The sequence below is a fragment of the Cervus elaphus genome, chromosome 4 (assembly GCF_910594005.1).
Source record: "Cervus elaphus chromosome 4, mCerEla1.1, whole genome shotgun sequence".
Classification (NCBI taxonomy): Eukaryota; Metazoa; Chordata; class Mammalia; order Artiodactyla; family Cervidae; genus Cervus; species Cervus elaphus.
In genome coordinates, this window is record NC_057818.1 from 58,854,315 (window position 1) to 58,870,936 (window position 16,622).

The window sequence follows — 16,622 nt, forward strand, 5'->3', positions numbered from 1 at the left end:
TCAGCCAAACATAAATACGTGTATTTTTTTTTTTTAAAGAACTTTATATAACTGGGGAGAATACCAAAACAAGAAAAAAAAATACTTTTAACATTTTCATGCATACAGACATATTACAATGAGACTGTATACTTACTAAGAGTATTAAGAAAAAGCTAACATTCAGAAAACTAAGATCACAGCACCTGGTCCCCTCACTTCATGGCAAATAGATGGGGAAAGAGTGGAAACAGTGGCTGACTTTCTTTTTGGGGGCTCCAAAATCCCTGCAGATGGTGACTGCAGCCACGAAATTAAAAGACGCTTACTCCTTGCAAGGAAAGTTATGACCAACCTAGGCAGCATATTAAAAAGCAGAAACATTACTCTGTCCGCAAAGGTCCGTCTAGTCAAGGATATGGTTTTTCCAGTAGTCATGTATGGATGTGAGAGTTGGACTATAAAGAAAGCTGAGCATAAAAGAATTGATGCTTTTGAACTGTGGTGTTGCAGAAGACTCTTGAGAGTCCCTTGGACTGCAAGGAGATCCAACCAGTCCATCCTAAAGGAAGTCAGTCTGGATGTTCATTGGAAAGACTGATGTTCAAGCTGAAACTCCAATATTTTGGCCATCTGATGCGCAAAACTGACTCATTTGAAAAGACCCTGATGCTGGGAAAGATTGAAGGCAGGAGGAGAAGCGGACGACAGAGGATGAGATGGTTAGATGGCATCATTGATTCAATGGACATGAGTTTGGATACACTCCAGGAGTTGGTGATGGACAGGGAGACCTGGAGTGCTGCGGTTCATGGGGTCACAAGGAGTGAGACACGAATGAGCAACGGAACTGAAGTGATTCATGTACAGTTCAGTTCAGTTCAGCTGAGTTCATTCATATTCATGTCAATAAAATTGATATTCGTGTCAATAAAATGAGTTCATGTTCAGTTCAGTTCAGTCATTCCTATTCATGTCAATAAAATCGACATTATTTTTAATGGGTTAAAATATATACATCTACTTGTGGAAGATATTCTTTGTATATTTTAAATACACTAGGGGGCAAACATATACAATGGTATGAGATAAATTAAAGCTCTTGGCTCTGAAACTTTAATTTCTTGAAAAACTGTATCATTTTGTTGAGCTGTATCTTAGAAATTCAACACAGGTGAAAACAGATTAGCACCAATAGGATCTTTGCAAATATTTTGACAAAAAAATGCAAAAATGTGAGTAAGAAGACTATGTCTGTGATATGAGCGAGGAGTGTACTGGAAACATCACACTTGGGCTTGAGTGATGAAAACTCTCACTCCCCAAACCCAGTATCGATCATCAACACAGTGAGTGTTCATTTTCCAAAGCAAAGAGAAACCAAGAAGATGTGGAGTTTCTCCATTAAGTGTGAGGGTTTTCACATGTTCCTCATTCCATTTTTCCACAGCCTTGTTTAAAGACAGAGGGAAACAAAATGAACGTTATAGCCTGATAATCTCAGAGAAATCACCAGAGCCAGTGGAGATCATCTGTCATGGTGTAAATGGATCACACGGAAGATGCACTATCAGAACCTGGGCATGTCAGAAAAAACAAGGAAATTCTAACTTGAACCTAACATAAAAAATATCAGTTTTATGCAAAATTCATTTCATATATACTTCCTCTGTTTTGTATCCTAACAATGTTGTCACGCGAGTGTCTGTTCCTGGGTTCTTTGTCTCGTCACAACGAAAATTTGGAGTAACGGACATTAACGCCCCTTGGCGGGTCACAGCTCTCAGAGGACAGGCCGTGTTATAGCTCTTAAATAAATCAGTGTTAGAGCTCTATTTATTTAGATAATACCCGGAAAACCCATCTTTGAGTTGTGAGGACATGTCGATCCCAAGACGCGAGGAGATCACCCCATCGCGCGGGAGAGAGAGAGATGGAGACAAGAAGGAAGAGGATTTGGCTCCTATTTTTATCTGTTTCTCGGCCCCTGGGTCTGTCTAATGTAAATTAGGCCTAGGCAGGCGCGTTGTTTTACCTGAGATTCTCACTCCGGTCCTCTGACCTACCTTTGTTCTGTTTTTTTCAGGCTTTCCCTTCCAGGTCTTTTAGCCACTGCCATTTTGGACTCTTTTTCCCTATTCTAACTACCTAACAATGTGTTTAACTAGTAAGTCTTAGCATTACAGAGGACAGTATCTCCTAGTTTTCTTTTTATTTCTGAGCATTTTCTGAAAAATTCTGGATCACTGAGTTTATTCAATATATAAGGGCATTTTCTAACTCCTAAAGAGCTGAAATTGCATCCCCATGTAAACTCATCATGCCATTTCCCCTAGTTCCCTAAGATCCCAACACCGAACCACATCCCAGTGGGAATCTAGGATACCAGTGCCTCTCCGTGCTTCTCTCTCACAAAGGGAATATATTCAGCAGTTGAAAGTCGCTAATTCATGCTGAGAATTCATCATGCTCCGTAGAAAGCCAGGATACACACAAGAGAGACAAGATTCTGGGACACAAGGAAGAAGTGGTCTAAAGAGCCAGGCTTCACTATGATAAGAAGAAAAGGAAAAACTAAAGAAGTTGATAACAAACACCCAGGCAGAAAAGTTAGAAGCAGAGAACTAAAGGTGTGCAGGTTCTCAGTCCAGGCATTTCAGGAAGAAAAGCAGACACAGCCCCAGACCCGGGACAGGACTCGTACCTGAGAAGCTGCCATTTCCTCCTCTTCTTCCTCCTGCTCTGCGTCTTCTCTGGGGATGTTACATCCCAAACTCACATCTGCATCTTGAGAAAATACCTTCAAAGGCATCCATGCAGCTGTTTAACCTGCAACTGCTGCAGGGAAAGAGAAGAAAAGGTTTTCCTGTTTCCCTCACCCTTTTCTGAGCTCCTTCTCGACTTTCTGTGTTCCCAATCTGTAGTGGGGAATCAAGACTAACCTGATAATGCTAATCACATCCTGGTGCTCTACACTATTTGCAGATCTTCGGGGCTAGTTCTTCTCCTTCCTTTTCGAGTTACAGAGAACAGTTCACGAGAAACAGTGGGCCCTCCTTCTGTACTACCGGACCCACCCTAAGAGGGTTGTGAAAGAAACGTAAGAGGAAGACCCGCATTCAGAGCCCTGAGGGAAAACCTCACACCTGAGACCTCAGGAAGGGAGGGTTTAGGGAGGGAACTTCTAGAAACAAAGAAGGTCAACCTGATTCCCTGGGGAGGGGCTCTTTCTAGGATGGGTGTGGTCATCCACAGCCTGCCTGTATCCTTGGGGGCTGGGAGGGGAGAGGTGAGTGTTTGGTGGGCATCACCTGGGGGTCTTGGGTTCCTGCCAGGCTTTACTTGCAGAATTCTTCCCAAAGATCTCCCCTGTCCTTAGTTTTTTTTCACCCCCCTCTGCAGCCTGGGGACACAGGTTTTCACAAAATGATTTGCTTTGTGACCACCTCTCTGCAGGCGTGGCACCTCCAACTTCAGAGACCAAGAGCCTGGAGGCACTTCCATCCCCGCTTTCTTGGAGAAGAAACCAGGGGCAGCAGGAGACGTGGCGTGCTGCAGTCCACGGGGACTGAGCAACTGAGCTGAACTGAACTGAGCAGGACACGCTAGGTTCACAGTGCGTATGGGCGGAGTCAAATGCCTCTGAAAACGATGCCCTAAATGCTATCTGATGACCAACCAAGAAGTAATGATCCGTGTTGTCATAAGTTACATCACACATGAATTAACACCTGAGAATGTTGTTGCTCTACTTCCTGTCTGTGTTTTTCTAGGTTTTATGAATCAACTGCTACAGTTCGTTGTCTCCTCCATTTAGAGAGCTCTATTTTCCCACATCTTTAAAGCATAATGACCAAGGAAAAATTAAAGATAGAAGCATATTCATATTTCTCATATTATATATTCTAAAAAATATTCAGTCTGCATTCACCAGTACCAACTTTGTAGAAGATTTATTTCACTGCAGATTTGAGAATAAAGTATAGACATTTCCCATATACCTCTTGTTCCCACATGTGGACAATCTCCTTACTTAGCTTTCCCCACCAGAGTGAGCATTTGCTACCACTGCTGAATCTACGTGGGCAGTAAATAGATACACTCTCTAGTTTACCCCTTTGTTCCTCTTTTAGAAATGTGTACTCCATACCTCTGGATAAATCTTTAATAACATGTGTCCATCATGACAGTTTAACACAAATTATTTCATGGTCCTGAAAGTTCTCTAGACTGAGGATATTCATAGTCGCTCCTTTGAAACCCACAGTAATCATGGACTTTTTAAATCTCTTCTATATTTCTTACTAGATTCCCAGGTAACTGAGTGGTAAGGAATCTGCCTGCCGATGCAGGACATCCAGGTGATGCGGGTTCAATCCTTGGGTCAGGAAGATCCCCTGGAGGAAAAGATGGCAACCAACTCCAGTATCCTTTCCTGGGAAATGTATGGACAGAGGTGAGCCTGGCAGGCTACAGCCCCTGGGATCACAGATACTCAGACACAACTAAGCACACATAAGAACATTTACCTACACCAAAAAGTCATATTGTAAAAATCCTACTTTTTGTAACATTTTCAAATGGGCTTCTTTCACTTGGTAATGAAGGAGGAAACAGAGACAGCTGGACTCCGTCTTAGGCCAGGCAGTGAGCATTAGGCTACACCCATGGTCACCCTCCAAGTGGACTCTGAACTTTGTACCCTGGCGTCTATAGAAATGGCATACCAATGGAAAATCAGATCCCACCCCGCCCCCCCATAAAAGAGCCTCAAGACTTCTCCTTGGACTCTGTTGCCTAAAAGAATATGTTAATTATCTCTGTAACAAAACAAAGTGGTGAATTCCATTCTATTTATTGGGATATGACCACAGGCCTGTTGATAAATATCCACTGTTCCTTTAGTCCTGTGACACAAGAATCATGGGTTAACTTTGATCATATCTCTCTTTTACCTTGTCCAGACTAGGTTCAAGGAGTTGGGGAGGTGGGTTTGAGCAAGTACACTTAGGGTATATAAAGTTTTCACAAACACTGTTTGGGGTCCTTGGCTAAGAGGAGACTGTGCCTTGGCCCCATCGGTGTAATAAACTACACTCCGCTATCTGCATTGTCCTTCTGAGTCAGTTTGTTTCCCAGAACACACGGCTACAACAGTAAAATGCATGGAATGATTGTCAATGTATTTTATGCCTTGAAAGCTTAACATGCAAAAGCTTAAGAACTATCTCTGCGCCTATATTCCTGCTCAGTAAATAAGTTTATCAATACCATTTTTTAAGTTCCATACATATCTGTTAAGACAATATTTGTACAAATATAGAGATCAGACGTGGACACAGCAGGAGAAGAAGAGGGGGACAAATTGAAAGGGTACCACTGGCATATATACACCACCATGAATAAAATGTTGGAGAAGATTCTTGAGAGTCCCTTGGACTGCAAGGAGATCCAACCAGTCCATCCGAAAGGAAATCAGTCCTGAATATTCATTGGAAGGAATGATGTTGAAGCTGAAACTTCTATATTTTGGCCACCTGATGTGAAGAACTGACTCATTGGAAGAGACCCTGATGTTGGGAAAGGTTAAAGAGGGGAGGAGAAGGGGACGACAGAGGATGAGATGGTTGGATGGCATCACTGACTCAATGGACATGAGTTTGAGCAAGGTCCAGGATTTGTTGATGGACAGGGAGACCTGGCATGCAGCAGTCCATGGGGTCACAAAGAGCCAGACACGACTGAGCAACTGAACTGAACTGATGGTGAAAATAGGTAGATGGTCGGAAGCTGCTGTTTACCACAGGGAGCTCAGCTTGGCGCTCTGTGCTGACCAGAGGGGTGAAATGGAGACCACGGGAAGGAGGTCGAAGAGGGAGTAGATTTATGTATAGTTATGGCTGATTGACGATTTCATACAGCACAAACCAGCACAGCATTGTAAAGCAATATATATTCCAATAAATAAATATGTATATATATATATATATATGTCTCAAAAGGGAAAAAAGCTAAACAGATTGGTCACCGGTGGTGGAGAATCCATCTGACACTGCGGGGGACAAAAGCCTGATCCCTGGTCCAGGAATACTCCACATGCTGTGGGGAGACTAAGCCTGTACCCCACAGCTGCTGAGGCTGGGCGGGGCAGCTTGCTCTTTTCCATGGGCAGGAGGCAAAAGAAATATGCTCACCACCCCTAAACACTAAGGAATGCAAAAGAAGCTACAGGGATGTATCACCGCATGCAAGGCGGAATAACAATGCGCAAAAAGCCCACAAACAATATCACAAACACTGAAGGGGTTTGGAGATCAGGGAACCTCCTACATGGCTGGAGGGATTGTAAGCTGGTGCAGTCACGTGAGAGGACCGTGTGGAAGTTCCTTAAAAAACATAACCTCCTGACATTTAAGGCAATGAATTCCATGAAAAGTAGACAAAACATATTAATCAACAAATTGACAAGCTTTAGAGGTTTTAGTAAATCCTCTGCAATTCTGAAAGGACCAGTTTTGATCTAGCATTTCTAAATTCTCTAAGTTAAATGTGTAGGAATACACATACACTCACATATTCCTACTTGGTTTTCTCACTAACATGTATACCTTCAGATATTTATATCTTGTATTCAATGTGTGTTATATAAATCATATTATGTATATATCTTCAGATATTTATATATTGCATTCAAAGTATGCCAAAGCCATGAGAAAACAGTTCCTTTAAGCCTTACAAGACACATGTGCTAAGAATGATACAGGGTAAGATTTTATAAATCTTGGTTCAGAATTTTACCATCATGGCTTTTGACTATTCTTTTTGTGACTTTGTTAAACTTACATTTGCTTAAATGAGCCCCTGAAAAGTTTTAGCTAAAAGAAGAACAAAGGACAATTGCAGCAGGTGAGTTTATGATTCTAGGTCCTCAGAAAATTCACAGCAAGCCTTGAGGTCCCCTGAGGAAGGTCCAGGCTAGAACCAGGCAGAGAAACTTCCAGTACTTGGGGTTCAGACCTGACCCTGGGTAAAGTGCTGTGGGTCCCACACGCTGAGTATAGATGGGTCCATTCAAACAAAGACGAGCAGGATGCTGGTGAGCTCTGAGGGTAACACTGAAGGGGGGCCTGTGCAATAGACCCTGGGGTTCAGCAAGACTGCTGGTCCCAAGGAAGGGGTCATCTAGTGCAGGTGCTCACAGGACTGGCTGGTGTGAGTTCAAGGACCTGTAGGCTGCCTGCTCCCCAGACAGACGCTGAGGCAGCAACAGCATGGAGCAGTTCAGGGGAGCTCTCAACAGTACTCTGTATGATCCTTCTTATTAGAAACACCACGATGTCCAAGTAGATAAAAATGGGAGTGGAGATACAACATAGAAATGGTGGGAAATATATGAAGTTATGAGAGGTTTAATGGTAGTAAGGAACTAATTTCTACAGATGCCATCCCCCTGTGCTTTAAATAGTTTATTATTACGTTACCTTTCCTGCAACCTTAAATAGGTGGGAGACGTTAATGCTGGTGGTGGGTTAACCCTTCATTCATTCCACATCAATTGTAACACTGAAAAACCATTCACTTTTATTAAGATACATTAATTTTGCACAGGTGGAATAAAACCTTTTACAATTGTTGTTTGATCCTTGATTAAAATACACATTACAAGCTTCTAAAAACTGTCCTGTTTCTCTGATGAAATGATCTGATAATGTGATTTATATGGTTTACAAAATGGAGGCTAATTTAGTAAACATGGATGGACATTAATTATATTAATATGACTTTTCCAGAGTTTTCTATACTTACATCAGATAGAAGAGGTGTCTTTACTTCAACCCTGCCAGATAATATGCATGATTTCTCTATGTTGCTGTTATAAAAATACCTTCGATTTTCATGAACTATCCTTGTTTTATGCTTAAAAAGCAAGTAACATAATTATTGAAAACTTAGAGCAAACTTCTGTCTTACTTTGAATTATTCCCTGATCACTTACATCATGGTGACCACAGAGGTGTTTGACATCAGTGACAAATACCTCCATTCAGAGGTTTAGTGTGTATATAACATGACTGTGTTCTTAATCTTATAAATTGGAGAATAAATGTAAATGATTCCCACTTCATATAGAAGGGCTTCTCTTACCATTGCGCAACAACCATCAAAAACATAAGTTCATATATACAGTAGAAACAAATCACAGCATGTAGTAATTTGAGAGTTGAAATACATTCCTTTTCGTTCCTTAATAATCTCAAATAACATTAACATAAACAAGGATACATTAATAATAATTATACCTCTGCAAATATCCACGCCTTCATCTTGTGATCCATACTAACATATCAATTTTGTATGTGTTTTACTTATGGAATACTTGCTACAGTGTTTCTGCTTCGAGTAATTCAACAAAAGTGGTACTAATGAAATGCTTTCTAGTATGAATTCTCTGGTACTGAGTTACGTTTGATTAAGCAGTTTTCTACATTTTTCTATTTCATTCATGTACCTTTCCAAAGAAAACACTGGTTTTTTTCAAAATTGTATATTTAGGACCAAATTTTTTTTTTTTTTTTTATCACTGATTCATTTCTAGGGTTTCTCTGCACTATGTATTCTCTGATTGTGAGTGAGGTGATGGCTGTGATGAAATTCTCAGCCACATTCCTTACATTTTTAACATTTCTCTGCAGTATGAACTCTCTGATGTCTAGAAAGACCTGAATTGTGGGAAAAGGATTTGCCACAGTCTGTACATTTATAAGGCCTTTCCCCAGTATGGATTCGCTGATGTTGAGTTAAATTTGAAGTGTGCTTAAAAGCCTTGCCACATGCTGTACATTTATAAGGTCTCTCCCCAGTATGGATTCGCTGATGTTGAGTTAAATTTGAACTGTGCTTAAAAGCCTTGCCACATGCTGTACATTTATAAGGTCTCTCCCCAGTATGGATTCGTTGATGTCGAGTAAGAAGTGAATAACGGATAAAGGCTTTGCCACATGCTGTACATTTATAAGGTCTCTCCCCAGTATGGATTCGCTGATGTTGAGTTAAACTTGAACTGTGCTTAAAAGCCTTGCCACATGCTGTACATTTATAAGGTCTCTCCCCAGTATGGATTCGTTGATGTCGAGTAAGAAGTGAATAACGGATAAAGGCTTTGCAACATGCTGTACATTTATAAGGTCTCTCCCCAGAATGTATTCGTTGATGTCGAGTAAGAAGTGAAAAATGGATAAAGGCTTTGCCACAGTCTGTACATTTATAAGGTCTCTCCCTAGTGTGAATTTGCTGATGTTGAGTAACACATGAACAGCAGATAAAGACTTTCTCACATTCTGTACATTTGTATAGTTTCTTCCCAGCATGGATTCCCAGATGTTCAGTTAAATATGAACTCTGATTAAAGGTTTGCCCACATGCTGAACATTTGAAATATTTTCTTCCTGTATGAATTTTCCTATGTCTACTTCGATTTGGTGAGTTACTAAAGACTTTTCCACATGTATTACACTTGCAATGTTTCCACTTAGTCTGAATATTCTGCTGTTGAATAAGTTTTGGAGACTGGTTAAAAACTTTACCATAATCATAACAATTATAAGTCTTCTGTCCAACATCCATATTCTTATAAGTATTAATAGTAAGATTTGAGCTTTGATAAAATATATTCCTACACTTATGATGTTTAGAATTGTTGTCTGAAAATTGATGTCCCTGTTGTTTCATGAGATATGAGTCTTGGTCAACATTATGCCCAGTTTCATTGCATGAAGAGCTTCTCATTCTATCAGGTATACGCTTGTATTTGTTGGGGGTAGAGCTCCTGCTTAAGGCATTCTTCATTTTGTTACACTTGTAAAGTTGTTCCACACTAATTATACCTCCATATGTATTGAACAATGACGGTTGAATAAGGTCTCTCCCATTATTTTCAACATTACAGATTTTGCAACAAGGAGAAAATAGTTGCTGGTTGAAGAACAATAAACCCTTGTTAAAGGATCCCTCAGATTGATTGTATTGGGGATTTTCCCCCTCATGTTTAAGTTTCTGGTTTCCAGACATGTTTGAATGTATATTTAATACACACCTATGCTCAAAGTATAGGTTTGAATGAGTATTTGCAGTAGAGACTAGATGACTTTCCAAATTTTCCTCATTTCCCTTCAGAGAAGATGTATGTTTCAAGAGATGATGTGGATTTTTCCTGACAAATATACAGTTATCTGCAGATGTTGATGACTGAAAGTGGTCACATGAAATTGGTTTTTCCTTATTTGATTCACATCCTTGATTTCTTTTGATGGGAATGTTTACTTTATGGGAAACTGTACCAACTTGGTTGTGTCCATCATAACATGCTCTCCGCTCTTTATATGCCCTCATAGATTCCCAGTCGTTGGTTAAATGTAAATTTGCAAGGTGAAATCTTTCATATATTCCTAGCTTTGCTGTTGGGAGTAAATCTTCTAAGCCTGGCTTTTGGGTCCTCAAACCCTGGGTGTCGTGAGAAGACACAGCTGAAAGATACCAAATAATAAGTTATTCTACTTACTATTCTTGGGGAATATAGTTTACAATTTACATAAAATTGGCATACACTTGGCTAGATTAAGCCTAAAACCGAGATAGAAGGAGTCAAGATGGTAGAGGATTCGGAAGACGTGGAGTTCATCTCTCTCCACCAAAGCATCAAGAATACATCTTGAAGTGGAAAACTTCTCACAGAGCCCTGCGGAACACGGGCAGAGGAACTTGGACAGCTGAAAGGACAAGAAAGATCCCTGCTGAGCCAGGTAGGACAAGAGAGAGAAGGAGGAAAGGGGAGAGGAAAAGAAGCAGGATGGGACCCACAAAAACCTGGGGGGATCTGAAGAGAGGAGAGGTCTCCACATCCAGGGAAGACCCTCACTGGGGGGAGCTCAGTTGGGACAGACGGGGAGCCTCGTCCTCTGTGGGAAGAGAACACGGCAACCAGCGTGCAGGACAGAGTGAGACCTGTACGCAAGGTACTGACCCTTGCCCTGCCCACCCAGCCTGAGAGGGTGTCCTCCGATGCAGACAAGGGCTGGGTGCTGGAACGTGGGTTTCGGAGAGCAGACCCAGGTAGAGGACTACGGTTGGCCATAAGGAGACATCCTGAGTGGACAGGAGGGAGGGAGGAGCTCTGCAAATGGGATGCTTGTGGAGGAAGCCTGAACCACCAGAGAAGCAAAGTGGGGCTGCTGAGTGATGCCTGAAGGGAAGAACCTCCTTGCAACCTCTCTCCCCCTGTGCCTGTCCCTGCCTCTCCAGACACGAGAAATGGCTCGCAGCTATGTGGGTGATCTCATGACCCCCACAGCTGCTTCCTCCTCCCCATCCTCCTCCCCACCATGGTAGTCTCATGGGCTCCAGTGGCACCTTCAGAGCACACGCCTGTGGGTGGTCCCAATGTACAGGTGGTGCTGAAACCACAGCTGAGCCCCAAGTCCCTGCCACTAAGCAAGAAAAGCTGAGACCTCTCCTTGCATCTGTACAAACCATGGTGTTACACCCCACAACTGGCTTGGTAAACTCAGCCCCAACAGAACATCTGGATGGAAATGAGGCTCTGGCAATCAAGACCAGTCTGGCTTTAGCAACTGTAGACTTTGTAGGCAGACACATGAGGCATTTGGCCCAGGTCACAGTCTACATTGCCCCCATAGCACCGCAGCGGGTCCAGCTCCACAATGAATGTACACCTGGGATATGACTACAGTGGATCTCTGCTGGTGACCTGGTGAAAATAACATCTAAGAGACACCAGGGTCAAGTGCCAGCATACCCATGGTTCAGGTGGCGCCAAGATCAATGCCAACACAGGGTCACACGAGAGCTCGCACAGCACATGAAAGATGACACGCAGAGCACTCTCCGAGAAGAACATCCCCAGAGGAGCAACACTCAGCGGCTTCCCTCCCAGGGGGTGTGCACCAGTTCCACTAGATCAGCAGCACCACAGATCAGAGCAGAGCTCATTTCAGATCTGGGGCCTCTGCTCCACCAATCAGGAAGCAGACCCCTCCACAAACAGTTACAGCCACAGAGGAAAGGTGAAGCGGCCCTCAGGATCCGGGCAGGCTCTGGTCACAATAGTAACAATCAAGCCCCTCTCAAGGGCATAAGGGCACAAGTCTCAGGACCACCTCACCCGCCAGGGAGCAGACACCATAGCAAGAGGAACTAGGATCTGCAGCCTGCAGAACAGAGACCACAAACACAGAACATTGGACAAGATGAGATGACAGAGGAGTATGGTGCAGAGGAGAAGTCAAGATAGAAACCTGCAGGAACAAGGAAGCGAGGAGAAGTTGAGCAGTGTAATGGTTAATTTTTGCTTTAAGTAATCAAATTTACAAACAAAATGTTTTCACAAATGCTAATGCCTACTAATTATTTAACCCACTTACCACTCATGTTGTTATCGGAGCATGTTCTAATAGAGTCTAAAATAGTAAATGATATTGAGGTAGAACTAATCAGAAATAGATGGCATAAATGATAAAGTCCTGGGATGTTTCATAAAAAACAAGATAGATTTAATAAGCTAAGAGTTCTTAACAAATCAAATGAGAAGTGAGACTTGAAAAATATGGTGAGAACACAGGGAACTCTACTCAATGCTCTGTGGTGACCTAGATGGGAAGGAAATCTAATCAAGAAAGGAAATGTGTATGTGCATCACTTATTCTTTCTGTATAGCAAAACTAACATAACATTGGAAAATAGCATTTTTGGAACAGAAAAATTTCTTCTTAAGGATTTCTCTATATCATCTATAAGCTTAATAGTGAAGAACAATCAGAAAAAAGCACTGTGGGAAATGTTCTAAACTCCAGTGTCAGTAATTTGTTTAAAAACTCTGTGAGTTAAATAAATATATTAAAGCATTTTAGCATTAATGAATTGGGACAAATATACTTAACACATTTAATGTTAGTTCATATAAAAAAAGAGAAGACGTAACCTAAAATTCAGATTTGCATTCTCTCATTTTAATGAGGTGTCTTATGCAGTGAAGAAAGAATTTGACTATGATATTTCTAAGGTCATATGTATAGTTTCCAGTGGACTGGAAATTATATGGTAGAATTCAAAAAACATCTGTCCCCAGTATTCCTAGAAGTTTGGCAATTTTTTCACAGCTCCACCCACACACTTCTGACTAGGGACAGAATCAGCACTTTTAAAAGGGCTTAATATAGTTACTCAGAAATATGCAGATTTCCTAAAACCGCCCCAAAATGGACGAGTTATCAGGTCATAGAGGTTGTTCCAGGCCAAGACAAGTATTTTGGTTCTAACTGTAAATATGAAAATTAATCACTGGAGAAAAATACACAAATGATGAAAAGAATCAGGAATGGGTCAGGAGATGATGCTCTATGACAGTGACAGAAATAAACCTAGGCTAATCCAAAATCATCTCCACTGAAGCAGATCTTCTCAAACCACATGACAAAATATGACTTCCTCCCCAATGCTTGTCCCTCTCACCTGACTTAATCTGCTTCATCCATAGACACATACCTGGGTGTATGGCTGTCTCCATTCTCCTTACATCCCAGGGATCCTTCATTTGCTCCAGAAACTTGACCAGGCCCGGCTTAGAGACCACAAGACCTGTTCATCAGAAAAAGGAATATGTGTTTTCTGAGATATTCATCAATTTCCAATCCAATATGTATTCAGGTGAGAGAGAAGTCAAGGTAGAAAGTTAAAATAGCATTAAGAAAAAGAATTTCACCAAATAGTTTTTTGGAAGCATCTTTAAAAGACAAATGCATCAGAATCAGATTTTGATATTATGCTCAAGTTCTACTAAAGCAAAAGCAGTTAGTGGAATTCCGGTTTTAAGAGGAGAGTGGCACTATTTGATACAACAGAACTTACAGAATTACCACCTAAATGGTAAAGCTAAAATGAAGTATACAAAGGTCAAGAAGCAACAGATGGAATCGTACATGGAACAGTTGACTGGTTGCAGATTGGGAAAGGAGTTCATCAAGACCGTACATTGACACCCTGCTGATTTAATTTCTATGCAGAGTACATCTTGTGAAATGCTGGGCTGGATGAATCACACCCTGGAATCAAGATTACCAGGAGAGATATCAACAACCTCAGGCACGCACATGATATCACTCTAATGGCAGAACTTGAAGAGGAACGAAAAAGCCTCTTGATGGGGGTGAAAGAGGAGAGTGAAGAAGCTGGCTTAAAACTCAACATTCAGAAAACTAAGATCATGGCATCCAGTCTCATCATGTCATGGCAAATAGATAGGGGAAAAGTGACAGATTTAATTTTGGGATGGGGCGGGGGCTCCAAAATTACTGCAGATGGTGACTGCAGCCATGAAATTAAAAGATGCTTGCCCTTTGGAAGAAAAGCTATGACAAAGACAGCATATTAAAAGCAGAGACATCACTTTGCCAACAAAGGTCAAAGGTATGGTTTTTTCAATAGTCATGTATGGATGTGGTATATGGAACATAAAGAAGGCTGAGCATCAAAGAATTGATGCCTTCGAACTGTGGTGCTGGAGAAGACTCTTGAGAGTCCCTTGGTCAGCAAGGAGATCACACCAGTCAATTCTAAAGAAATCAACCCTGAATATTCATTGGAAGGACTGATGCTGAAGCTCCAATACTTCGGCCACCTGATGCGAAGAGCCAATTCATTGGAAAAGACCCTGATGCTGGGAAAGATTGAGTACAGGGGAAGGGAGTGGCAGAAGATGAGATGGTTGAATAGCATTATTGACTCAATGGATATGAATGTGAGCAAACTCTGGGAGTTAAAGAAGGCTAGGGAAGCCTGGCTTGCTGCATTCCACAGGATCGCAAAGAGTTGGACATGACTTAGCGACTGAAGAACAAGAAGGCAGGTTATATCAAGAAAGAAGGTTACTTTCCCCTGGAAAGTAGGAATCTTAACCTCTACTGGACAAAGCAGAAAATTCCAGGAGACATTCTAGAATGAATGAACAAAAACCCTGAGATTTTTGGAATTTTGGGGTTTTTGAGGGATTTTATAAGCGAGTGATCCTCACCCAAGCAGGCCAGATTCCCGTAGTTCTCTAACATCACGTCCCTGTACAATTCCCGCTGACTGAGGTCCAGGCATTCCCACTCGTCTTGAGTGAAATCTACGGTCACATCCTGGAATGTCAGCAGCCCCTGAAATACAAAGGACATAAGCCACGTGGACCTGGGAAGACTTCCTAATGTGACCCAAGATGAAACCAGCAAGAGAAATGGTTCTGATTTAGGAGAATGTCTGGTGTTACACAGGAATATAATTTTTATACTGCCGTATTTTCCACTGTATTTCTAACTCCAGGAAAAGAGAATGAGACATGATCCACAGACCACTACAGAAACTATTCTGATCTGGAAGAGAAATTATAAAACAATCGCATCAACACTGACTTATCTATTTTTGAGACTTGTACTCCTGTGACCCAGGATAAACTGTCTATCAAGAAAACCATGTTAGTCACTCAGTCATGTCTGATTCTTTCCGACCCCATGGACTGTAGCATGCCAGGATTCTCTGTCCATGTGATTTTTCAGGCAAGAATACTGCAGTGAGTTGCCATTTCCTTCTCCATGGGAATCTTCCCCACCAGGGGATTGGACCCGGGTCTCCCACATTGCAGGCTGATTCTTCACCATCTGAGTCACCAGGGAAGCCCCCTATCAAGGAAACAGGAAATATTTTTAAAAAGCATGCTCTGATCTAAGAGTTCTGGAGTGGGGCCAATGTGCCACATTTTTAACAAGCTTATTTTAACTAGTAATGTTGAAAATTCTGACACATGAATGACCGTTCTGAAAAGCAAAGAGGTTGACCAGTAAGGTAAGAATTTATACTTAACATTGAATTTTAAGTGTTTTACAAAATTGACAGGTCTGATAGAATAGTACCCATAGCAGCAATCATCCTTTCAACTATTTAGTATATACTATATGTCTTTCTAAAAGTTTTTACAGGGTCTTGAATGCATCACATAAATAATATAAAATCAACTACATTGTTGTTCCACCGTTTTCCAAATATTTTAACAAACATTCATTAAATGACAAATCTTGAATTTGCTTCAGTTTATCTGAACTAAAATTTAACTAGTAAAACACAATTACCCAGGGACAACACTAAAAAAAGTATATAGGAGTTTTTCTAGGGTCTTCCCTGGTAGTCTGAGCTCCCAAGTCAGGGGGCTGGGTTCAGTCCCTTGTCAGAGAACTAGATGCCACACCCACATCTAAAGTTTGCCTGCTGCAACAAAGTCTCCCACATGGCTCCAAGATTCTGTAGGCTACAACCAAGACAAAACTCAGGCAAACATAAATATGTGTATTTTTTAAAAAGAACTTTATATAACTGGGGAGAATACCACAACAAGTAAAAGAGAAACATTTTCATGCATACAGACATATATATTAAAATGAGACTATATACTTACAAAGAGTATTAAGGAGAAGCTAACATTCAGAAAACTAAGATGATGGCATCCAGTCCCATCACTTCATGGCAAATAGATGGGGAAAGAGTGGAAACATTGGCTGACTTTATTTTGGGGGGCTCCAAAATCACTGCAGATGGTGACT

The 16,622-nt window shown here is 41.4% G+C and overlaps 1 protein-coding gene and 1 pseudogene across 1 annotated transcript; both read right to left on the bottom strand.

The window, feature by feature from the left end:
* Positions 1 to 2,806, bottom strand: part of LOC122692449 — a 34,851-nt pseudogene extending 32,045 nt beyond the window's left edge.
* LOC122692442 (putative protein ZNF720) lies at positions 2,745 to 15,544 on the bottom strand. Its single transcript, XM_043900006.1, has 3 exons — positions 15,062 to 15,544; positions 13,537 to 13,629; positions 2,745 to 2,817 (listed from the first exon to the last, which is right to left on the bottom strand). Exons 1-3 carry the CDS (start codon positions 15,204 to 15,206, stop codon positions 2,804 to 2,806), a joined length of 252 nt encoding a protein of 83 aa, XP_043755941.1. The 5' UTR covers positions 15,207 to 15,544; the 3' UTR covers positions 2,745 to 2,803.
* Positions 15,545 to 16,622: the final 1,078 nt, after the last annotated feature.

Coding starts and splice junctions, on each gene's coding strand:
- LOC122692442 (XM_043900006.1), bottom strand. CDS start 15,206: ATGTCCTTTGTATTTCAGGGGCTGCTGACATTCCAGGATGTGACCGTA. Junction 13,630..15,061: donor CGGGAATCTGGCCTGCTTGG/GTGAGGATCACT, acceptor TCTGATGAACAG/GTCTTGTGGTCTCTAAGCCG.